Raw genomic sequence first — 23585 nt, forward strand, 5'->3', positions numbered from 1 at the left:
AAGCTTTAACAGCATCAGCGTCATCAGGAGGACTTGTTAAACTGTGAATTGATGGCCCCACCCTTAGAATTTCTGATTTGTAGATCTGGGGTAAGGTGTGATCATTTGCATTTCTAAATGGTCCCACTGGAGGCTGATGGTCCGGTGCCCACACTTTGAGCACCAGCAGCCTAGAGGAAGGTATCTATTTTCATTGACTGGCTTTGATTTCTACTTGCCTGGAAGACTTTCTTCCTTAGTCAACATTTTTGGAGCATCCGCTTAATTTCTGTTCTTTGCTGGAGTTGGGGATGTGGACATTTGAGGAGGTCACGATCTTAAATCTCTAGAGCTTTTCACTGGAAGAGGAAAGCTTTTTGTTTCTTTACATTTCCTTCTTCAAGTTAGTATCCCTTATTCTGTGTAGGTTTTCCTATGTTCTTCCCTGCTGCCCTCAGACCTTGCAAACTGTTTGGGGCACACAATTCTGTACCACTGCGATTTGTTAATGAGCCTACAACTGTGGCTTGATTTCAGTATTAGAAAGCCACTTAAAAAAAACCATTCTTACGTGTAGGAAAATCTTGCCTGGTGTTTTCCTTTTTTTGGCTGCTTGGACTCATATTAAAATGAGAGTGAATTTATTTGTCCTGTAAGGTATCTTTCTGGTCCTCCTTGCCATGTTTCCTGTTCCCGCCTTTTCAAAACCAGTCATTTAAAGTTATGTTATTGTTATTTTTTTTTTTTATATCTAGGATGCACCTAATTCATGTATCTGTTTTGCAAGTGTTATTGACAGCCTGTGTAAGCTATTATATCTAATGTTTGTCCTGTCAAAAATTTTACATATTCAGTGGTCCTCAAACTTTGCCCCATGGAATGTTGATTCATAGAATTGATCTGAAATTTCCATACTAAAGTTCAGTAAAGATAAACCTTTCCCATTTTGTGGAAAAAATACACAATGCATAGTTTTTTTCAGTTTTAACCCCCTCCTTCTCCCCCCCCCCCCCCCCCCCGGCTTGGCTATTTATGAAAGTTAGCTGCTACAATATAAAATTCTCTATTGTATTGATTTAAGTAGCAAATGGTGATATTTCATAGTATCTGCCAAGAACCCTTTACCTCCTTGGTTATTTTCCTAACTATGTTTGAAAACTAGTTCCTTTATTTAAAATGCTTGATACAAAATTTTTGTTTAATGGTGAAATCTGTTCTTACAAATGCAAATTCAGAAGAATGATGATAAAATCAGGTAATTAGATTATAAGAACAGTAGCTGTAAATATTTACATGCTGTTAGTGTAAGAAAAAAAATACCTAACAATGAAATTCAGCCTTCTGGAAACAATCTCAAGTTTCATGAATCATCAACAGGCTTGTTAAAGTGATGCAGAGTGTGCATGCTGGGCAGCTGTTTCGAGTTGGCTTAAAAGGGGAGACTACATTTCTAGAGTTCCCCTTTTCCAGCTCCTAGAACTTTCTGGGTATTGATTTTGCCACCAGGTAGGCTCCATCTCAGTACACCTTCAGCACACTGGTACTTCTAGCTTTAACTTTGTGTGGTGTTGAATAAAGCTGTGTAAGTTCTTCCTTGACTGCCCATGATACCCAAACAAGAAAATAAGATGGGAGGTAGAAGTAGAACTGGGAATTCTGAATAGCCCCACAACACTGGGGAAATAGATGGGATTAGTGCAGAGGTGAGGAGACCCAGGAAGCTGGTAAAATTTTTTTCGGAAGCCATCACCTATTGAGCCATAGTTACTTTGTGCTTCAGTACAGTGTATGCAGGACCTAATACATATTTCAGTGGGCCTCTGGGAAATTCCATGGTGTATCTAACTTTGAATCTAGTCTCAAGAAGTAGCATTGGTTGGGGCTAAGCTAGCAGAGGAGATGAGTTAGGAAAACCTCTATGTTTAGTGGTTTGGTGAGTGTTCTTGAAGATCCATGAGTTCCTTTCCCCTCCTTCCTTAATTTTTTCCTTCTCAAGTTATGAGCCATCACTTAAAGAGTAAGCATGGTTGAATATAAACACCTTTCCATAAGAATATGAATAATAGATTCCACACGTTTAGTGCTTTAACTCTGTGTCCTTTTTGGTACCAAGCACTTTATGTAATTTTCTCGTCACTCTTTCAACCATCCAGGACTTCCATTTTGCAGATGAAGAAAGTGAGGCTAAGATATCAGGGATGTAGCTCAAGGTCACACAGCTAGTGACTTTAGAGGTCACACTTGATCCCCAATCATAGGTGGCCTGACACTAAAGCCATATTCTTAATCACTGGATGGACACTATAAATTGGTGGTATTAGGAGACACTGGGAGATTCTTGATTTCTAGGCATGTATTTTGTTAATGGTTAACATAAGTTATGGTCTGTTTGAAGCTTCCTGCAATGTGGCCCAGTGGAAAGACCAATACAGTAGGGGATGGAAGATTTGGGATCTGATCCCAGCTCAGACAACACTTAGAAATGCAAGTATGAATTAGTGCCAAATCTGACTTTTGGGGAAAAAATTGACTGTCTCTGAGTCTTAGTTTCTTCTTCTGTAAAGTGGGGCCAATATTATGCCCTCTCCAGGTCTCAGATTTTGCTGTGAGGATCCAGTGAGGTAATGGTCATATATTGAAAATATAAAATGTTCTATACACATTAGATGACATGACTTAGAATTGTTGGGTCCCTATATGAATTTTTTTAATATCTGTCTAACAATTTCTTTATCCTTTCATCCATTGATGGACAGTTAGGTTGTTTTTGTGTCTTGGCTATTGTAAATAATGGTGCAATGAACCTGTGGGTGCAAATACCTTTTTAAGTTAGTGTTTTCATTTTTTTCAGATAAATGCCCCAAAGTGGAATAGTTCCGTTTTTAATTTTTTGAGGAACTCTGTATTGTTTTCCATAGTGGCTGCACCAGTTTACATTCTCACCAGCAGTGTATGGGGTTTCCTTTTCTCTACATCCTTGCCAATACTTGTTATATCTTATCTTTTTGATAATAGCCAGTCTAACAGGTGGCTAGAAAACATGCAGTTTTCTAGTTTTCCCAAAACCATTTATTGAAGAGACTATGCTTTTTTCATTATCTCTTTTTGGCTGCTTTGTTATAAATTAATTGATCATATATGGCTGGGTTTGTTTCTGGGCTATTTTGTTTCACTGATGCATCTATTTTTATGCCAGTACCACACTGTTTTACTCACTATAGCTTTGTGATACAGTTTGAAATCAGGAAGTATGATGCCTCCAGCTTTGTTCTTTTTTCTCCAGATTGCTTTGACTATTTGCTTTTTGTGGTGTGTGTGTGTGTGTGTGTGTGTGTGTGTGTGTGTGTGTTCTTGGTGGTCGCATACAAATGATAGGATTGAAAAATGCCATTGGGGGGTGCCTGGGTGGCTCGGTTGGTTGGGCGTCCGACTTCAGCTCAGGTCGCGATCTCACGGCTCGTGAGTTCGAGCCCCGCGTCGGGCTCTGCGCTGACAGCTCGGAGCCCGGAGCCTGCTTCGGATTCTGTGTCTCTGTCTCTCTCTCTCCCCTCCTCTGCTCATGCTCTGCCTCTCTCTGTCTCAGAAATAAATAAACATTAAAAAAAATTAAAAAAAAAAAAGAAAAATGCCATTGGAATTTCAATTGGAATTGTAATAAGTCTGTACATTGCTTTGGATAATGTGGACATTTTAACAATTGATTCTTCCAATCCATGGGTCCAGAATATCTTTCCATTTATTTGTGTCCCCTCTGGTTTTTCATTAATGGTTTGTAGGTTTTAATATAAGATTACTCGCCTTAGTTAAATTTGTTCCTAGGTATTTTATTCTTCTGATGCAATTGTAAATGGAATTGTTTTCTTTATTTTTCTAATAATTTGTTATTAGTGTATAGAAATGCAGCAGATTTTGTGTATTGTGTATTTTTGTATCCTGCAACTTTACTGAATTTGTTTTTTAGTGCTAATAGTTTTTTGATGGGGACTTTAGAGTTTTCTGTATATATAATATCGTGTCATCTGCAAATAGTGACAGTTTTGTTCTTCCTTTACAATTTGAATGCCTTTAATTTCTTTTTCTGGCCTAGTTGCTCTGGCTAGGATTTTCAATAACTATGTTGAATAGAAGTGGCAAGAGTGGACATTCTCCTCTTGTTCCTGATCTCAGAGGAAAGGCTTTCAGGTTTTCATTGTTTGAGTATGATGTTAGCTGTGGGCTTGTCATATATGGCTTTTGTTATGTTGAGATACATTCCTTCTATACCTACTTTATTGAGATATTTTTATTATAAATAGATTCTGAACTTTGTCAGGTGTTTCTTCTGTCTATTGAGATGAAAATATGATTTTTATTCTTCATTCTGTTAATGTGGTATATCATATCAGCTGATTTGCGGATGTTGAATTGTTCTTACATCGCTGAAGTGATTCTACCTGATCATGGTGTGTGGTCTTTTTGATATACTGTTGAATTTGGTTTGTTAATATTTGTCGAGGATTTTTGCATATGTGTTCATCAGGGATGTTAGCCTGTAATTTTCTTTTCTAGTGGCATCCTTGTTTGATTTTGGTATCAGGGTAATGCTGGGCCCATGAGTTTGGAAGAGTTGCTTCCTCTTCTATATTTTGTAAGAGTTGGAGAAAGATTGGTATTAATTTTTCTTTTAATGGTTGGTAGAATTCACTAGTGAAGCTAGCTGGTCCTGGACTTTTCTTTTTTGGAAGTTTTATTTTTTTTTTTATTATTATTATTTTTAATTTATTTTTGGGACAGAGAGAGACAGAGCATGAACGGGGGAGGGGCAGAGAGAGAGGGCGACACAGAATCGGAAACAGGCTCCAGGCTCGGAGCCATCAGCCCAGAGCCTGACGCGGGGCTCGAACTCACGGACCGCGAGATCGTGACCTGGCTGAAGTCGGACGCTTAACCGACTGCGCCACCCAGGCGCCCCTGGAAGTTTTAAATTACTGGTTCAGTCTCCTAACTAGTATTGATCTCTTTAGATTTTTCTATTTTATCATGATTCAGTCTTGGTAGGTTTGTAATGTGTTTATGTAATATGTAATATGTTTCTTGAATTTATTCATTTCTTCTAGGATGTCCCATTTACTACTATAATTGTTCATAGTAGTCTTTTATGATCTTTTGTATTTCTGTGGTGTCAGTTGTTGCTGTCTTCTCTTTTGTTTCTGATTTTGTTTGAGTTGTCATTTTACTTGGTGAGTTTAGCTAAAGGTTTGTCAGTTTATCTTTACAAAGAAACAGCTATTAGTGACATTGATGTTTTCTATTGTCTTTTTAGTCTCTATTTCATTTATCTCTGCTCTAATCTTTGTTATTTTCTTCCCGTATGGGTGGTGTTCTCATGTGCCTTAGATCTTAGCAGAGTTACAGAGTGAAAGCTTTGTTTCTTTCTCTCAGAGAGGTGTAGTCCTGGTGGGGAACACTGAATGTGCATGTGGGGGTTAGTCATGGAAGAATGCTATGGGAATTTAGGGCAGGGGAAGTTCACTCTGCCCAGGGAAGACTTTATGAAGTGCATGGCATAGTGAATTAATTAGATTTTAAAGGATGTGGTATTCAAATGGAGCAAGAATGGTTCACTTTGTGGAAACTTACCTTTGCTTTTAAAAGGAAACTCAGCTAAGTACCTAGGGTCACCATATGCCTTCTAAAAAATTACTTATGGACTGTCTTGAAATGTGGAATTGGAGAGTATTTCTCTGCTGTTCAGAGGGTTGAGGGGCGCCTGGGTGACTCAGTCGGTTGAGCGTCTGACTTCGGCTCAGGTCATGATCTCGCAGTTCATGAGTTTGAGCCCTGCATCGGGCTCTGTGCTGACAGCTCAGAGCCTGGAGCCTGCTTCAGATTCAGTGTCTCCCTCTCTCTCTGCCCCTTCCCCGCTCATGCTCTGCCCCTCTGTATGTCTCAAAAATGAATAAATGTTAAAAAACAAAATTAAAAAAAAAAAGAGGGTTGAGGTGTTTTTATGCTGTCTCATCTTCTCCAGTGGTGTTTGGCCTATTCTACCTTTCTCAGAATATAAACCTGAAAGGAAGGAATCTTCTCCTGAAACCTTTAGGTTGGCACTATCATTATTCTTAGGTTGGTTAGCATTCTGTTTTTTCCTCCTTAAATGAACACCAAAGAACACTAATTCAGAATTTCAAAGATAACCAAATCTTATGGATAAAAGTAGCATTGGTGGTTGCAAGTACTCAGCTGAAATTAAAGGAGTTATCAGTCTTGCTCTGGGAAACAAGGTGACCAATCAACTTGTTTGAGAAAAACTACCTCTCCCATTCCAGTGATTAGTTAATAAAATTATTCCTGACAGTGGCAGGCCAAGAAGCTCAGGCAGTTACATATTTAGAGACAGAGAACACATTGTCCAAAGATCTCAGAAGAGCCTTTGCAAACACACAGAAAGGATTTAGAACAATTTGCATAAATCTCCCTGTGGAGTGCCATGGCCCCGGTATTAGGGTGGTTCCAAGAACCCCTCCTTGGCTGTATCATGGGGTGACGCTGTGCTTGGTGAGAATTCAGTCTCATGACGGTTTTTGCCAGCAGGATTGGGTGATGGGACACTGAATAAGCCCACTGTTTGGTTCTACATAAGGACTCTTTTGTGTTAGCCTGGGGTAGCCATATTCAAGTTTGTCTTGCTTTTTCCCCACTAATGTTTTTGGACTTTGTGGGCTGGGGAATTAAGCACAACACCTATTCTGAGCTAATCTGTCAAATTGTGTTCTTGAAAGGTAACCGTAGCCCCTTGTATTTCGAGAATGTGGAGAATAATAGTCATACCTTTGGAGACTTGTCCTGACTTCTGAAATTAAAAGTCGGGGAAAGGAGGAGAGCTCACATGGCATGCCCAGATAGGCGTTGATGCGTATTCCTGGTGGAACTGTGGGAAGTAATTCCCTTGGTTGTTAATATGATTTGCCTTGCTCACTAACTTCCTTAAGAACTATGTTCTCTTGCATAGTTAACAAACAAGTTGTACTTTGATATTTAATATTCCTCTGTGAAAGGGTATGGGTCACTTTGGTGTGTAGTTTAAACATGCCAGGTGATTCCAAATCTGTTTCAGCTTTTCTTTTTTTCTACTTATTTTTTGGAAAAAATGATATTTATTAGACCACATATTAAGAGCTTTACTGGTTTCTTGCACAGCCTGTTATCATTCTAGAAGCCACATAAGGAGTCCAATTTAAAATCCAGGGAGCAGTTTATGCACTGGGGAAATTTGGTGCTCTAACTACAAAAACGAAATCCACTAATTTCTAACCTGGAGTTTATTTTCTTTCAGTCTGCTAGCTTGATGTCTCAGCTTTGTTCTAATAATATAAACATTTTTATGTTTATTTATAGGTGGTTTTAACCAAGAGAGCAGATCCAGCTGAGCTTAGAACAATATTTTTGAAGGTCAGTATAAAAGAATCTATTTTGTTTCTTATTTGATTTGTGTTCTCAAATTTTTAAAGATTATTTTCAAACAGCTCTTTATTTCATTGTTATATTTTTTGAAAAAATCCCCAAAGGTATCTTTACATAAGACGTAGGAAAGAGATCTGTTACAATTATATGTGTTTTTTGAAATGCATCAGAAACTAGTAGGTGATTGTTTGTGATGGTAATATGGTTTACATTTTAATTCCTTTTCTCTCATATGGTGTCAGATACTGGAAAGGAGTTGCTGGGGCATTTAGTCTCACGACTCATTTACCTTTCCAGGATTCACCTTTGCGGTTTGATGATCATGCTTTTTCTCCTAAGATGTTTAAAGCTCTTTGTAAAATTCCCATGATCCTTCATCTATCCGGAGACAACTACCCTTGCCTCTCTTTGTAGAAACCCATTGTTGTCACCCTCATTGTCATTACCCTCATTTAATTGCAACTGTAGTGCCAGGTGAGGAGCCCTTGGTGTGAGTAACAGTACATATTAGATCACAACAGATATCACATATTTCCTTGGTGTCTTACATTTCCCCTGGGTTGTGACATTGGACAGTGAATGAATGATACTCTAATTAAAAGTCTACCTCGGGTCCCAAACAGTGAACCACATGTAATGTTACTCACCTGGATTTAAAGGACTCAGAAAAGGACACTTTTATAAAGATCATTTTATTTATTTAATTATTTATTTATTTATTTATTTATTTATTTTTGGGACAGAGAGAGACAGAGCATGAACGGGGGAGGGGCAGAGAGAGAGGGAGACACAGAATCGGAAACAGGCTCCAGGCTCCGAGCCATCAGCCCAGAGCCCGACGCGGGGCTCGAACTCACGGACCGCGAGATCGTGACCTGGCTGAAGTCGGACGCTCAACCGACTGCGCCACCCAGGCGCCCCTATAAAGATCATTTTAAAAGCATGTATGTGAGCTTTTTCTAAACATGATGGAAAACCAGCTGCGCTGTACAGACAGAGGACCAGGGCTTCAAATGAGAAACTTGACTGTCTGTCATGTCCCAGATAATATGGCTCAGAAAGTTACCAATGCCGTGAGCATCACTTTCCTCATCAAATTGTGTTACTACTAAAAAATACCAAGAAATCAGAGAATTTGAACACTGACAGGGTTATCTGGTGTTAAGGAATTGTTACTGATTGATTTTTAGGCCGGATGATGGTATTCTTATTGTGAGAGCTACAAAGAGTTTTTTTCTCTTAGAGATACACACTGAAGTATTTACAGATGAGATTATGATGTCCGAGATTTGCTTTTAAATCGTCCAGTTTTGGTGAACTATGGTTGGTGTGGTGATGGTTTTTGAAACTGGTAGATGGATCATTACGTTTTTTACCCTGTTTTCTCTATATTGTACATGTGTGAGCATTTTCATAACAAGTTACAAAAATTTTTAAAGATTCAGTGAAAAAAACTTGGATGAAAGTGCCCAGCACCTGATTTGCATTAGATACTGATTCAGTAAATGCTTGAAATTAAATGATTCAAACATGAGAGAGAGAGGCTTCAAAAGGAAATGGTTAAAAATATGAGCAGTTTTTGGGGGAGGAAACGGGATAGATTTGTGAGGAGGTTTGGATTATGTGTAAGAAAGTAGAGTTGTTTATAAATTTGGTTTTAGCCCAAGAGGACAACACTGTGTAGAGATTCTAAGGTAGAAAAGGATTCTAGAGAATGAAAGGACAGGAAACAAAAATGCTTTGTTTCACCTTGGCCTAGTTGTTGCTCTGCATTCGGGGCCCACCATAATTGGGATGAGGTGTGTATGAGGGAACCATAGACATTGTTAGTATGTATATTTAAGGTCTATATTATAAAACTCTTACGATGTAATTCGGGAAGACCTCTTGCAGGAGAAGAGCACGTGAGCGGGCTGCCAGAGAGCCTAGAAAAATGGATAAAGCTCGTTAACTTGACCTGGCAAAGTCATAATCATTCTTTGAACTCTATTACTTCGGTTTAGCAATAGTTGTGGGCACCCTTCTGACAGGAAATGGGGACAGCTCGGAGTGTCTTAATAGGTGGCACATCATGGATACCTTGGTCTTTTGGCACGATTTGGTGGAAAGGCTCCAGGTAAAAGCTGCGTCTGCCTTTTGAGGCCACATGGCAGCTGGCGAGGTTAGTTTAAGATCCTACTTCGGAACAACGTGTCTTTTCCAGCTGCTCCATGTCAACAGCAGGCAGGTCTATGGTGGAGGCAAATATTGGTCAGGGAGACCAAAGGAGGGTAGGAATTGCATGCAGAGTTCTGGAGAGTCACCTGTGAGATTTCTGTGGATGTGGGTCTGAGGGCTGGGGTGGAGTCTTTGGGACCAGCTAGGGAAGTGCTGTCTTCTCTTGGGGTGGCTAAGACAACGTAGCTTTTGAGTGAGAGTGTGGCTTTGAGTCCAAGGGGACGATGGGGCCAGGAAGGGGGGCAGGGGCTGTCTGTGAAGAAAACAGCGATCAGCAGTTTCTGGAAAGGATTGTGGATCTGGCAGAGGTTCGGGTGATCTCATAGGGCCTGGGCAGTGTAGTACCAACACAAATCCACCTTGGCTCAGCATGCGGGGGATCTCTTGTTTACCATCTGGCACAGATGGTGTTGTGGTGGGAGGAGAATAGGGATCGGGCTTGTGGGGGCTGTGCCAGGCACGTCTCCACTGTGGCTGGTCTTTCTAGTTATGTATGGATCAGCAGTAAGCACTCTATAAACCTAACTACTTTGCTGACTCTCTGTGACTTTTTCCTGACTTTTCTTCCTAACAAATACCCTACCTTCTGTGTATTAAACTAGTTAGAAGGTGCTTCTGTAGGGGCGCCTGGGTGGCTCAGTTGGTTAAGCGACCGACTTTGGCTCAGGTCATGATCTCGCAGTTTGTAGGTTCGAGCCCCGTGTCGGGCTCCGTGCTGACAGCTCAGAGCCTGGAGCCTACTTCAGATTCTAGGTCTCCCCCTCTCTCTACCCCTCCCCTGCTCACGCTCTGTGTCTCTCTGTCTCTCAATAATAAATAAATCAAAAAAAAAAAAAAAAAAAAGAAGATGCTTCTGTAGCTTGGGGGAAGTAGACCTCTGGACCAGATGTGCCAATAGCAGGGAGTTGGCAACTGCGGAGGTCAGGGAGAGCCAGAGGATCTGGGAGAGAGAAGGAAAGCGGGGTCCTGGAGGACTGCACTGGGCCCAATTCTGACTTATTTTGTTTTATCCTTAAGAACGGTTCAAATCAATGCCACTTCTTTCTTTTTTGGAGGGGAGTTGCTTACTGTGTGTTAAGTACAGTGTTAAGCGTTGGGGATATAAAGATGCATAATTCATGGCCCCTGCCATTTACTATTTCACTGTGTGTGAGCGTAGAAAAAGGCCATAACATGGTTGATAAGCATTATATGGCCTTAATTAGTAGGAAGCTGATGTGGGGCTAATTACATCTTGCTAGCAAGGGTCACTGAAGTTACAGAGAGGTTGTGGTGTCTCAGCTGGGCTAGACAATGAGTAGGTACTTATCAGATGGAGGAGGTAGTGGAGCGTTGTGGGGCAGAGGAAGACTGTTCTGGGCAGAGGAAACAGCAGGTGTGAAACAAAGGTTTCACTCAAAGTTCTGTGAGAGTGCCAGGTGGGGGGGTGGGCTGCAGCACAGGCCCCTGGGCAGTGCACTGGGATGGTCTGTAGGACGCGACTTGGTATAGGGCACTCCTAGCCCGAGGCATTTACTATGCAGCCTGTTTTGGTGATAAGTGGGTAGTAACATTTTGTCTGGGTGTGGAAGTTGAAGTCTAGGTGTGCTCAGTTTTGCTTCTAACCTAAATGTTGACATGTGTTTTTTTGCCTGCCTAATACTTCTGGTGCTGCTTCGTGTTAATTTGGACAGATGTACTGAGTGCTTACAGTTTAAATAAAGCACCCAGAAACTTTGCAGTGTGTAGGATGTGCAAAATAAGTATAAGCTGGGACCATGTCTTCAAGGAGATCAGCTTGTATACAAGAGGCCAGATTTACAGGCATGCAGCAGGTAAGAAAGAATGTAGGTTGGCCTACAGGTATGTGGTTTAAAAATGCCACAGGAAACGGAGAGAGTGGTCCCCGTGGTGGGGCGTGGTCAGAGGAGGCTCCTTGGAGAGGGAACTTGGGGAGCCCCGGGATGAGTGGGGCTGGAGAGGCAGGGAGGAGGGCAGGTGGGGAGTTCCAGGGGAGAGGGCCACATTTGACAGAAGGCCCGGAAATGGGTTTGGGAGCAGACAGCCTCTCCAGGTTGAAGGATTCTTGCTCCTTCTTCAAATGTTTATTTAAATTCAGCCTTGTGCCAGGGAGTCTGCCAAGCATTACAGGGTGTGGGTGACAAAATTAGAAAGATAATTGGGAATTTGGCGTGTCTGCTGAACAATAGGAAGCCATCGGAGGTTTTCCGAGTCATCCAGTGACACTGGCAGGATGGGTTTGAGATGTGGTTGGTACTGCAGGCAGTGAGTTTGGCAGTGTTGGGTGCAACCCTGGTGTGAGGCCCTAAAGACTTGATTGGGGTTGTGGCGGCAGGGGAAATGGCGAGTGGGCAAGGTAAAGACATTTTGAAGGACTGCTTGATGAAAATGGTCTTGTGTGATGAGTGAGAGGGAACAGGGGATAAATATGACCATTGGATATACCGTCTGGGTGAGAGAGGTGCCAGTAATTAAGAATGGGGAAATTGAGAAGGAAACCATTAGCTCAAGGGAGACCAAAGCGGGTGATACCTAGCGTTTACAAGTACAGAGGTGGATGTAGCTGAATGCCTCTAGTGTAAGATGTGGGAGGTGGGAAAACTGGGTAAAGGGACTAGACAAGGGGAATAGGCCATATTACAGTTTGTAATAATAATACATAGTGGGTTGCATTCGGGTTTTTATAATGATTCTTTGTCAACAAAACATGTGTATTTAAAATTTGTGTTAACAAAATTGGAAAAACTTCTTTTTTGAAAACTATTGAAGTAAAAACCTTTATATTCATTGACGAAAATTGAAAAAGCACAAGTGTGTAAAGAAAAGTAACTTGTGATTCCACCCAATAGATACAATCTATGTTTATATATAAATGTGTATTTTGTATACCTATCTCTCTGTATTTCTGTCACTGTGTATGTATGTAAATCTTTTTTTCCTTAACAGGAGAAAAAATACCGTTTTATCCAGTTTTCGTCCTCACCTGATGCGTTAGGAAACCCTCTTCCTGTCATTGATCGCGTTTCTACAGTATTTTTAGTGTTGTGTGCTGTTCCACATACAGTGGCTTTACTCTCGCTCATCTAGCGGCTTCCTGTTATTGAAGGCTTAGTTGTCTTGTCTCCTGTGCTAGCAGTAATGCTAGTTCAATACTCTTGAACCTGCATTTTTGCATATAACTTGTGTATGTTTAATCATATTAAAACTTAAAAAAAATTCTAAGGAAGAGAGGCTTCAAGTCACTTGTAAAATCTGTTCCCAAAGAAGAATCCGTGGAAGCTGCGAAGTCCACTCCCCTGACAGGGGCCCCTCTGTTCCCTGCTGCAGGAGCAGTGGAGCACCTTTGTCAATATATTCTTATTATGATCGGTCTGTCTATCAATTGGAGGAACAACCTTTGATATTTTTACTATAATCACAAAGCAGACTACTCCAGCCTCGGTGATGAGCTGGTTTTGCAAACTGAAGGAAACTGTTTTCTGTGTTCAGATTAACATGTTCTTACATTTACAAAATTATTTATCACTTCCAAAAAATGACGCAGAAAATATCTCAATGGTTTTCTTTTTTTTTAATGAAAACTATTGAGGTATGAATCAAGTGCACAAATCATGAATGTACCGCTCCATTAACATTCACGAAGGGAGCACACCTATGGAACCAGCACCCCAGGAGCCATCTGATGCCCCTTCCAGTCACTACGCACCCCTCCTAAGGGTAACCAGTTGTTTGGCTTTCAACTTTATGTAAATGGAATCATACACCATGTTTTCTGGTGTCTCATTTCTTTTGCTCTTGCTCTAGTTCAGATTCATCCTCATTGTTGTGTGTGGTTGTTTATTTTCGTTGCTGCATTATATGCCGTTGTGTGACTGTCCTACAGTAGTTCATTTACATATCCTACCATTGGTTGACATTTGAGTTATTTTTCATCTTTTTGCTATCCAAAATAATGCTTCCGTGGACATTAAAATGCTAAAGTACGTTTTTATTCTTTCTATATATGTATATACATATGTGTGTATGTACATATACATAAACACCACATATGTATATATACACACGTTTATTTTAGACATACTTGTGATTGAAATTGCTGTTTCTATGGTTGTCTGTTCAGTTAGAGTACATATTCCCAAGCAGCATTCTAAAGTGGCTTAACAGTTTACTCTTAAAACACCAGTGTATGAGAATTGCATTTGCTCCACATTTTTGCCGACACTTGTTATTACTTTTTAATTATTCTGTGTATGAGTTAGAGGTATGGCATTGTGATTTTATTTCGCACTTTCAGTAGAATTTTTTTTAGGGGTCAGCAGCTTGACAATGATTCTAAAGGTCATTTCGGGGAAAACCAAAGAGTGATCATGGCCCAGAAAATTCCCAGGATGGAAGTAGTGTGTGCCTTCATTCGACAGATATTTATTGAACATGTTTCACTCTCTGCCTGCCACCAGTCCGGGATGTTGAGGATGCTGCAGTGAGAAAGGCAGGAGAAAATCTTGCCCAGACAGAGCTTTCCCTCTAATTGTAGCAATTAAGATGCATGTAATCTTGCAAGGATTCCTGGTGCAGGGATGACAAGAACTGTCAGCCTGTCCGGCATTCCTCCCTGGAATTTGGTGGCCACCTCGGAGGAGAGCCTCTTTCTACCTTAGGGAGCCATTCATTGCCAACTGGTCAGAACTGGTGTTGAAGATGGACTTACTTGCCAAGCTGTTCCCTGATGACCATATGATAATCAGTATGTGTTGAACATGTCATAAGAATGATTTCATTTGTGCTCCTGGGACAACTGAGAAATTAAGTGGGGAAAACTAAAGTTGAAGGATCCTGACCTCAAACCACGTGAAAAATCAAGTATCAATGTATTGAAACTTAAAAGATAAACCTACTTGAAAAAAGCCCAGAGAAAATATCGGTGAATATTAGTCTTGAGATGAGGAAGGCCTAGTTTCTAGACTTAGAAGTAATAGAAGGAATTGCAAAGGTGGAAAAAAATCTGTAGACTCAATTATATAAAAATACCAAACTGGAAAAATGCTTGCAACAAATCTGAGAGACAAAGGACGGGAGAAAGGGCATGGTCCAGCACTGCTGGTGGGAGTGTAAATTGGTACAATCTTTTCTGGAGAGCAGTGTGATAATAAGTATCAAGAGCCTTCAAGTTCCTCTCCTTTGACTCAACAATTTCTCTTCCAGAATTCTACCCTTTGAAGATTGTTAGGAATTCGGATAATTGTTATGTGCGAAGCCAGTTACCTTAGCTTTATTTAGAAATAACCTAAACATCTACTGGTGGGAGAAGAGTGAAATTGCATTTTAAATAAATTAATTATTCACCACTATAAGCAAACATAGGTATAAGTCTAAATCATAGGATCGCTGTAATAATTAGCAGCAACATTCCCTTTATATTTCTTGTCCTCTTTTGCCTCAGGAAAATCAAAATCTAATTCTTCTGCATTTCCAAAAAGCCATTTCAATGCTAACTGAAGAATACTGGGATTCTTGGACCATTTTTGAGCTTTTCTTTTGTACCATGCTAGAAAATGTTAAAACTGATAATACAGAACATTTATAAAGTGCTTGTTGTGTGTAGCACATTGTGCTAAGTACATTACATGATTATTCATTTATTTCTAGCATCAACTTTATGAAGCAGGTAATGTTGTTACCCCCATTTCATAGGTCAGGAGCTAGAGACCCAGAAAGCTTTACTTCCCTGAGGTCGTACAGGTGGCAAGAGGTAGAAGCAGAGCTCGGTGCAGGCTCAGCCCAGGCCTGAAGGGCTCCAAAGCTTGTTACTGAGTATCTAAGCAAGAGTGTATCCTGCATTGGAATTAAAATGTAGAAATAACAAAGGACTTTTAAAAACAATTTTTATATTTATTTATTTTGAGGGGCGGAGAGAGGGAGAGAGAGAGAGGGAGAGAGAGAGAGGGAGAGAGAGAGACTCCCAAGCAGGCTCCTCGTTGTCAGCACAGAGCCCGACGTGGGGCTCAATTCCATGAATGGGGAGATCATGACCTGAGCCTAAATCAAGAGTTGGTCACTTAACTGACTGAGTCACCCAGGTGCCCAGAAACGGTTTTAATGGGACTTGCTGCTGGAGCTGCAGAGGGAGTGGAGGTGCTGTCATTGGCACTTCACACCACTGTGCTCCCCACATCATCCATTGTGGTTCCTGTCACCCATCCAGCCTTGTTCTTCTTGTAGCTCACAGTCCTCACTCCCCCACCCCCAAATTGCTCTTCTGTCCCCAGGATCAAGAGGTCCCCTCCTGCTCCATAAGGATACCATATGATCCCATGTTGTTTCTCAGCACTTCCCACGGCCCGAGGGACTCCACGGAACAGGAATGAACAGGTTCCCGCTTTCAGGAGTTGGACTGTGTCGCCAAGGCAAGAGGAACACTGTGAACAGGCACTGGGTGCCACCTGTCTCTCGTTGACCACTTCCACTCTAGAGCACCCTTTCACATATTCTTCTGTGAAATCCCACAGGAAACCATGCAGTTCATAGTTTGCTTTCTAGTTTAGCCTGTTTGTCCTCCTTTCCTGCATTATTGATGCCCTTGAAACAGGAATAGGGGCAAAAGAATTAGGTCGTTTCCATCCATGATTTTATAATTAATTGTTTTTTTTTTTTTTTCTATGTCCTTGCCAAAAACAAGATGTAATTTGTTTTTCCAAATTTCTGTAAGCCAGAAATTTTCATTCTCATTCTCGGCACTGATGACATTTGGGGCTGGATCACTCTGGTGTAAGGGGTCACCCTGTGCCTTGTAGATGTTTAGCAGCTTCCCTGACCTCTACAACTAGATGCTAGGAGCATCCCTCCCCCCTGGTTATGACAGTCAGAATTTGTCATCAGACACTGTCAGATGTTTCCCTGTGAAGAAAAATAGAAACAATGGAGGAAGTACCAAGCTAGAGAACACCCTCCCATCTCCTGCCCACCAAAGACAGGTAACATATAGAAAAGACTGGTCCTCATAGGTGGACTTGGCTATTAGGGGACATTGGTGTTTGTAAGCTGGACAGTCAAGCTAACCTGCCCTCAGTTGAGAACCACTGTTATGAACCTAAATCTTGGCAGACTTCATGTGTTTTTGTTTTTTCTATGAAGTGTTGGGAAATAACTGTCCTTGGGAAGAGTAGATTATCTTATGTGATGTTTTATCCTTTGAATATTTTCAGCTTTTTCAAATATTGATCTCGTGATTAAATGCTTTTGAGGGTAAAATATCTTTTCTCTTTTTTCCTATACAGTATGCAAGCATTGAAAAAAATGGTGAATTTTTTATGTCTCCCAATGACTTCGTCACTCGATATTTGAACATTTTTGGAGAAAGCCAGCCTAATCCAAAGACTGTGGAACTTTTAAGTGGTGTAGTGGATCAGACCAAAGATGGGTATGTTGGTCATTTTATTTATTTTTTTGTTCGACAGAGCTTTCTGTTGTTTTAAAGATTAAGAAGTCACTGAATACCTTCCCATCTCTTAAAAGCATTTTCTCTACCTATTAGAATTAATTCATTATTTTAGAAATAATACCTTTAACATTTCCTTTAAAGTCCTTATCACAATTGACGATTCTGTGTGTGTATTTTTTTTTTTTTTGACGGTAAAGTGGCTTATAGTTCCAGAGACTTTAAAAAAAATTTTTTTTTTTAATGTTTGTTTATTTTTGAGACAGAGAGAGACACAGCATGAGCAGGGAAGGGGCAGAGAGAGAGGGAGACACAGAATGTGAAACAGGCTCCAGGCTCTGAGCTGTCAGCACAGAGCCCGACGCAGGGCTTGAACTCCCGAACTGTGAGATCATGACCTGAGCTGAAGTCAGATGCTTAACCGACCAAGCCACTCAGGCACCCCCCAGAGACTTTTTTTTTTTAACATTTGTTTATTTTTGAGAGACAGAGAGAGACTGAGTGGGGGAGGGGCAGAGAGAGAGGGAGACAGAATCTGAAGCAGGCTCCAGGCTCTGAGCTACCAGCACAGAGCCCAACGTGGGGCTCAAACCCAGGAACCATGAGATCATGACCTGAGCTGAAGTCAGATGCTTAACCAACAGAGCCACTCAGGTGCCCCTATAGTTCCAGAGACTTACTATAGTTGATGACTGGTGTGAGATATACCAGAGTGTTTGTATCTATACTGGTATTTTTCAAGGGAACTGTAAAAATTGTGAGTAAATGTAAAACATAGCTCTATGAACATAACTTTTCTATGATCTTTCCCTCTGCTCAAATAACTTTTGAAATCTTCCATATGATTAAGTCATATGAATCTAACAGACAGAATAATAGGATGATTCCAAATCTCCAAGAAAGGTATTCTACCCAAGCTGGAAGAAAGAGACAGACCATCTAAAATTAAATGATTCTTTGCAAAAGGCCTTTGGGTTTTTTTTCCCCCTACCAGTGTTCTCACATTTTAAAAATGAGCTTTTCCTGATTTTGCTTAAGATTGCAGTTGGCATTTACCATTAGGTACAGAATTTTGGGCTCCAAACTCTTACTAATACAAATAACAACATCCCCTAAGAGACACATATTTTTTTTAATATGAAATTTATTGTCAAGTTGGTTTCCATACAACACTCAGTGCTCATCCCAAAGGTGCCCTCCTTAATACCCATCACCCACTTTCCCCTCCCTCCCACCCCCCATCAACCCTCAGTTTGTTCTCAGTTTTTAAGAGCCTCTTATGCTTTGGCTGTCTCCCTCTCTAACCTCTTTTTTTTTTTTTTTTTCTTCCCCTCCCCCATAGACTTCTGTTAAGTTTCTCAGGATCCACATAAGAGTGAAAACATATGGTATCTGTCTTTCTCTGTATGGCTTATTTCACTTAACACAACACTATCCAGTTCCATCCACGTTGCTACAAAGGGTCGTATTTCATTCTTTCTCATTGCCACGTAGTATTCCATTGTGTATATAAACCACAATTTCTTTATCCATTCATCAGTTGATGGACATTTCGGCTCTTTCCATAATTTGGCTATTGTTGAGAGTGCTGTTATAAACATTGGGGTACGAGTGCCCCTATGCAACAGCACTCCTGTATCCCTTGAGTAAATTCCTAGCAGTGCTAGTGCTGGGTCATAGGGTAGGTCTATTTTTAATTTTTTGAGGAACCTCCACACTGTTTTCCAGAGTGGCTGCACCAAATTGCATTCCCACCAACAGTGCAAGAGGGTTCCCGTTTCTCCACATCCTCTCCAGCATCTATAGTCTCCTGATTTGTTCATTTTAGCCTCTCTGACTAGAGTGAGGTGGTATCTGAGTGTAGTTTTGATTTGTATTTCCCTGATGAGGAGCGATGTTGAGCATCTTTTCATGTGCCTGTTGGCCATCTGGATGTCTTCTTTAGAGAAGTGTCTATTCATGTTTTCAACGCACATTTTCTACATACAAATATATGCACACACATAATTTTCTTTTTTGGTTGTGCCATTTGATTATAAATTGCAGACATCATGATAGTTTAGCATCTATCTTTTAAGAATAAGAACGTAGGAGAACAAGAATAAGTAGGAGACCACGTAACTGCCATACCATAATCTTTTAGGAGAATTAACAGTAATGTGAAGTATCTTCAAAATTCCAGTCTGTATTCCAGTATACTGGATCTCTCCACCTCCCTCCCACTTCAGATGGCTCATTGTGGTTTTGTTTTGTTTTCTTTTTAAATCTAGGATCCAGACAAGGTTCTTGTACTACCTTTATTTGTTTTATCTCTTTTAATCTAGAACAACCTTCTAATTTTTTTTCATGATATTGGCTTTTAAAACCTGGGCCAGTTGTTTTATTGAAGGTTCCACATTCTGGACTTGCCTGATTGCTTCTTCAGGCCTGGATTCACGTTAAGGGGCAGGTTAGGAGAGATCCTATACTTTCTGCTGTACCTCGTCAGAAACATGTTGCAGCATCAGTGATGCTAAGTTTGATTGCCTGGTTAGGGTGGCGTCCCCCCAGATTGTATATTTATGATAATTTTTGTTTGTAATTAATGAACAGATACTTTGAGGACATGTGCATATCCTGTTTCTCAGCAACTCTTCATCCACTAGTGTTAGCATCCACAATGATCGTTTCCTGAATCGGGTATCACATTGTGGTGATTTTTCTAATTCTGTCATTTCTCCTATATTTATTGTCTAGCACTCTTTGTTAAGGAAAAGTTTTCTCTCCTCTACCCCGTTTTCTTTCTCTCTTCTTACCAGTATAAATTCGTGGAAGTTTTCATTTTAAATTCAGTGTATTATAATCTATTACTATTATTCTCTTAGATGCTCAGATTTGGCAAGGGGGGGCCCTTGGGCCTAGCTCCTTTGCCCTCGTCTTTGAGTGCTCTTTGCTTTTAGGCAAATCAGCCATTCTAGGTTCTGGGTGGGTGTTTCTGCCTCTAACCTGGGAATCACTGTTCTCTTCAAGAAGTCCTGGTTCCTTTAGACTGGGAATGGTGCTTACAAACTGAGAGCTGGGCACTGGCTTGTTGTTACAAGGTTGTTACTACTTCTCTGTCTTCTCAGTAAAAAGAACAGAGAAATATACTTTAAAAAATCAAAAGTTCATAATGACATTTCCTATTTAAATTTAACATTACAGGATTTTTTTTTCTTATATTTTTAACTCAGTGAACATTTTGGTTCCTAATTATATTAATATATGTATGGATATTAACTTCTATAATTGTGATACCTTCTAATTTTTTTTCCCATCTCTATCACCATTAACATACATGCTTTTCCTATTTACTTTTGTATGTACTCTCCAAAAATAATAGCCTTCGATTCAATGAGATAGAACAATGTGTAATATATGCTGTGCATATGTATATATATATTCAAAATCTTATCACAAATCTCAAATGCTGGCTTTGTTTTCCTGGTTTTGCAGATGAGACAGCTGAGGCTCTTAGTGATCAAGCAATTTGCCCCCAAAAGGTGCCCAAGCTTGTCTGGTTTCAAAGACCTTGACCTTTCCAGTGTTTCAAACTGCCTCTTCTCTCATAATCTCATCATCCTCTTTAACTTGCCATTTTTTTTCAGATTTTGTATTAACTTAAATCTCAGTTTTTCACTGTGACAGAGAAAATGTTAGATGGCCTCAGTCCATTGCCTTGTGACTTTTTTTTTTTTTCCCAGTTGCAGAAACCTGAGTTTCAAAAGGGAAAATAACCACCCATAATCTTTTCATCCCCACACGGTGGTTTAGAGTCTTTTTTAGTATCTTCTATGATTTGTTAACCTGCATCAGTATTTTTCATAATCTGAATGAATATTAATTGCAGTTCTTTTATAATCTTTTAGACTATATTAATCAATTTCCATATTTCCATATGCTGTTCACATTAACAGTGTTAAATAGCTTCGTAGTCTATGAGATTATATACCAACCATACTCTATGAAATCATGCCCTTACAGAGTTGTTTCAGTGTCTAGTTTTCCTTTTGTTTAATTAATTCCTTTGAAAGAACTTAGAGCCGTTCCTGGACACAAGGGTAGAAGTATTTTAAGTTTCACCATATGTAGTGTGGTGATTCTTTCCAAAAGCACTGATCATGTTGAAGAACTTGTCCAAACTATTTATGCTTTCTGAGCCAGTAGCACACGGCTGCTGTTTGAGCCGAGACCTGCCTAAGACCCAAGACTGTTCAGATGTTCATGTGCCATTTTCCCTGACCCTGACCCAAGCTCCGCAGTATTTCCTTCACAAATAGGTATAACCATACATCTGTTCTCAATGTAAAACTGTGAATGCCTTCATTTCCCCTTCCTTTGGAAGCATAGCATTTCTCAAGTTCACAAGTCACAAATCATCTTCCCAAATCAACTACTGTTCTTGAAAAAATTACACAGTGAACCCACATGCTGGCCCATGGAAGCACAGCACATACACCAAACAAAGGGAAAACACTGGCATGGGCTCCATTTGGCCAGGCTCTCTTTGGGTGTAATGACATCTCTTGGCTGGCCAGAGGGATTCTAGTGCATAATCTTTTTCAAACTTGAAAAACTGTTTGTAGATTGGTAACTTTAAGATATCAAAATAACGGCAGCTGTGCTGACCCAGATGTCATGGTGAATTGAAATAGTCATTTTTAGGTAGATAATGGTCCACCAGCTGTGGTTTCTGGAGTGGATAAGCCAGGTCCTGCATATTTTAATATCTCCAGTGTCTGATCCAGTATCTGGCCTCTGGTTCACAGCAATTTGTTGACCAAATAGGAGTAAATCTACTAAGAAGTATTTACTCCCTTAAATTATGAGAGCCCAGGAGTATTGAGGAATGGAAGTTCTAGTTCAAATTCTAGGTTACTCACTGTAGTAGCTGAATAGTGTCCACCTGGAGATGTCAAGTCATAATCCCTAGAATTGGAAATGTGACCTTATTAGGAAAAAAGTGTCTTTGCAGATGTGATTACATTAAGGATCTTGAAGAGAGCACCCTGGCTTATCCATGCCTTAAATGCTGTAAGTATTCTTTAAAAAAAAAATTTTTTTTTTAATGTTTTTATTTTTGAGACAGAGAGAGACAGAGCATGAGCAGGGGAGGGGCAGAGAGAGAGGGAGACACAGAATCCAAAGCAGGCTCCAGGCTCTGAGCTGTCAGCACAGAGCCTGACGCGGGGCTCGAACTCATGGACTGTGAGATCATGACCTGAGCTGAAGTCGGATGCTTAACCGACTGAGCCACCCAGGTGCCCCTGCTGTAAGTATTCTTATAAAAAGTAGAGAGACGTGATACAGACATCAGGGCTACCAGCAGCTGGAAGAGGCAAGGAAGGATTCTCCAGTGAAGAGTCTCCCTTTGGTGGGTGTGCAGCCCTGCTGACACCTTGCTTCTGGACTTCTGGTCCCCAGAACTGTGACAGAATGAATTTCTGTTGTGTGGAGCACCCTAGTCTATGGTAGTTTGTTACAGCAGCCCCAGGAGACTAATACCCTAACAGAGCTCTTTTCTCCGTGGTTCAGAAAGTCTGTACTTGCAAAGAATATGCGGGGGATGGAAACCAAATAGCCTGATTCTGAGCAGTTTTTTTTTCCAGTAGTAACTTTTGGCTAGATCCCGACATTTTCCAGGCAGAAACCTCTGCTGCAAACCCTCTCTGTGAGGGCACAGTCCCTCTCTGGAGGCTTCACTTATGTATAGGGTTGGGCTGAACTCTAGGCATGGAAGCTTAAACATCTGTGCACTGCTAGAATTTATGGTAAAGGGATTCGGATTTTCTGGAGCACTCTTGGTTTTGATTCAGTGTTTCACTGGGTAGTGACTTGGTCAGACTTCCGTTCTGTGAGCTGCTTGCTCATATTCTGTAATGCAGAGGCTGGCATACCAGGAGCACAGAAAGTGCAGAGCATAGTGGAGGGAAGTACATAGGAACTTGTACTTCATACTAAGGATTGTAGGCCTTTATTTTGAGAGCAATGAAGAGCCATCAAAGGATAATTTGAGTCTTGGCCTAATGTGCCTGTCTTACAGCCCACATATATTCTCTGATTTCACCTGTCCCCACCTCTCTTCTAATTGCCTGTTGTGTTTAGATTCCCCAAATTCCATTCTTTTAATAGATTTAATAATGGGTTTAATCAATTTGTGAAATTCCTTGAGAGAGATGATAAGAAACTTTGAATGCCCAGTCCTGGAAGCCTTTTGTGTGGTGGACCTCATGGGTAAGAAGGGCCTGTTGCAGCATTTGAAGAGAAAGGAGAGGAGGAAAGCAAGGAGGAAGAGGAGTAGAAGGACTTCTAGGGCCCAGACCCTCTTACTTTAGCTAAACAGTATGAACTCTGTGCTTGACTTTGGATTTGTCTGTATGATTTTTGATGTGTGTTTTAGATTTCTCATCATTATGTTTTTGTTTAAAATGGGAATGAAGGGTTTTTTTTGTGTGTATCATCCAGGGGTAATTTTTATACATTATTCACACAA

General features: G+C 40.5%; 1 protein-coding gene across 6 annotated transcripts in view; it reads left to right on the top strand.

Moving 5' to 3' along the window:
- SLC25A13 (solute carrier family 25 member 13) overlaps positions 1-23585 on the top strand; it is a 185744-nt gene that overhangs the window by 22681 nt on the left and 139478 nt on the right. For 2 of the 6 annotated variants that reach the window (XM_058725014.1, XM_058725013.1), the window contains 2 exons: positions 7357-7410; positions 16914-17056. In XM_058725014.1, coding sequence (XP_058580997.1) covers positions 16947-17056 — 110 coding nt within the window. In that variant the 5' untranslated portion in view covers positions 7357-7410; positions 16914-16946. Of the gene's footprint in view, positions 1-7356; positions 7411-14190; positions 14384-16913; positions 17057-23585 lie in introns of those variants that run through there. The other 4 variants (XM_058725016.1, XM_058725018.1, XM_058725015.1 and 1 more) reach the window with 3 other exon arrangements.

Source organism: Neofelis nebulosa, chromosome 4 (genome assembly GCF_028018385.1).
Source record: "Neofelis nebulosa isolate mNeoNeb1 chromosome 4, mNeoNeb1.pri, whole genome shotgun sequence".
Taxonomy (NCBI): domain Eukaryota; kingdom Metazoa; phylum Chordata; class Mammalia; order Carnivora; family Felidae; genus Neofelis; species Neofelis nebulosa.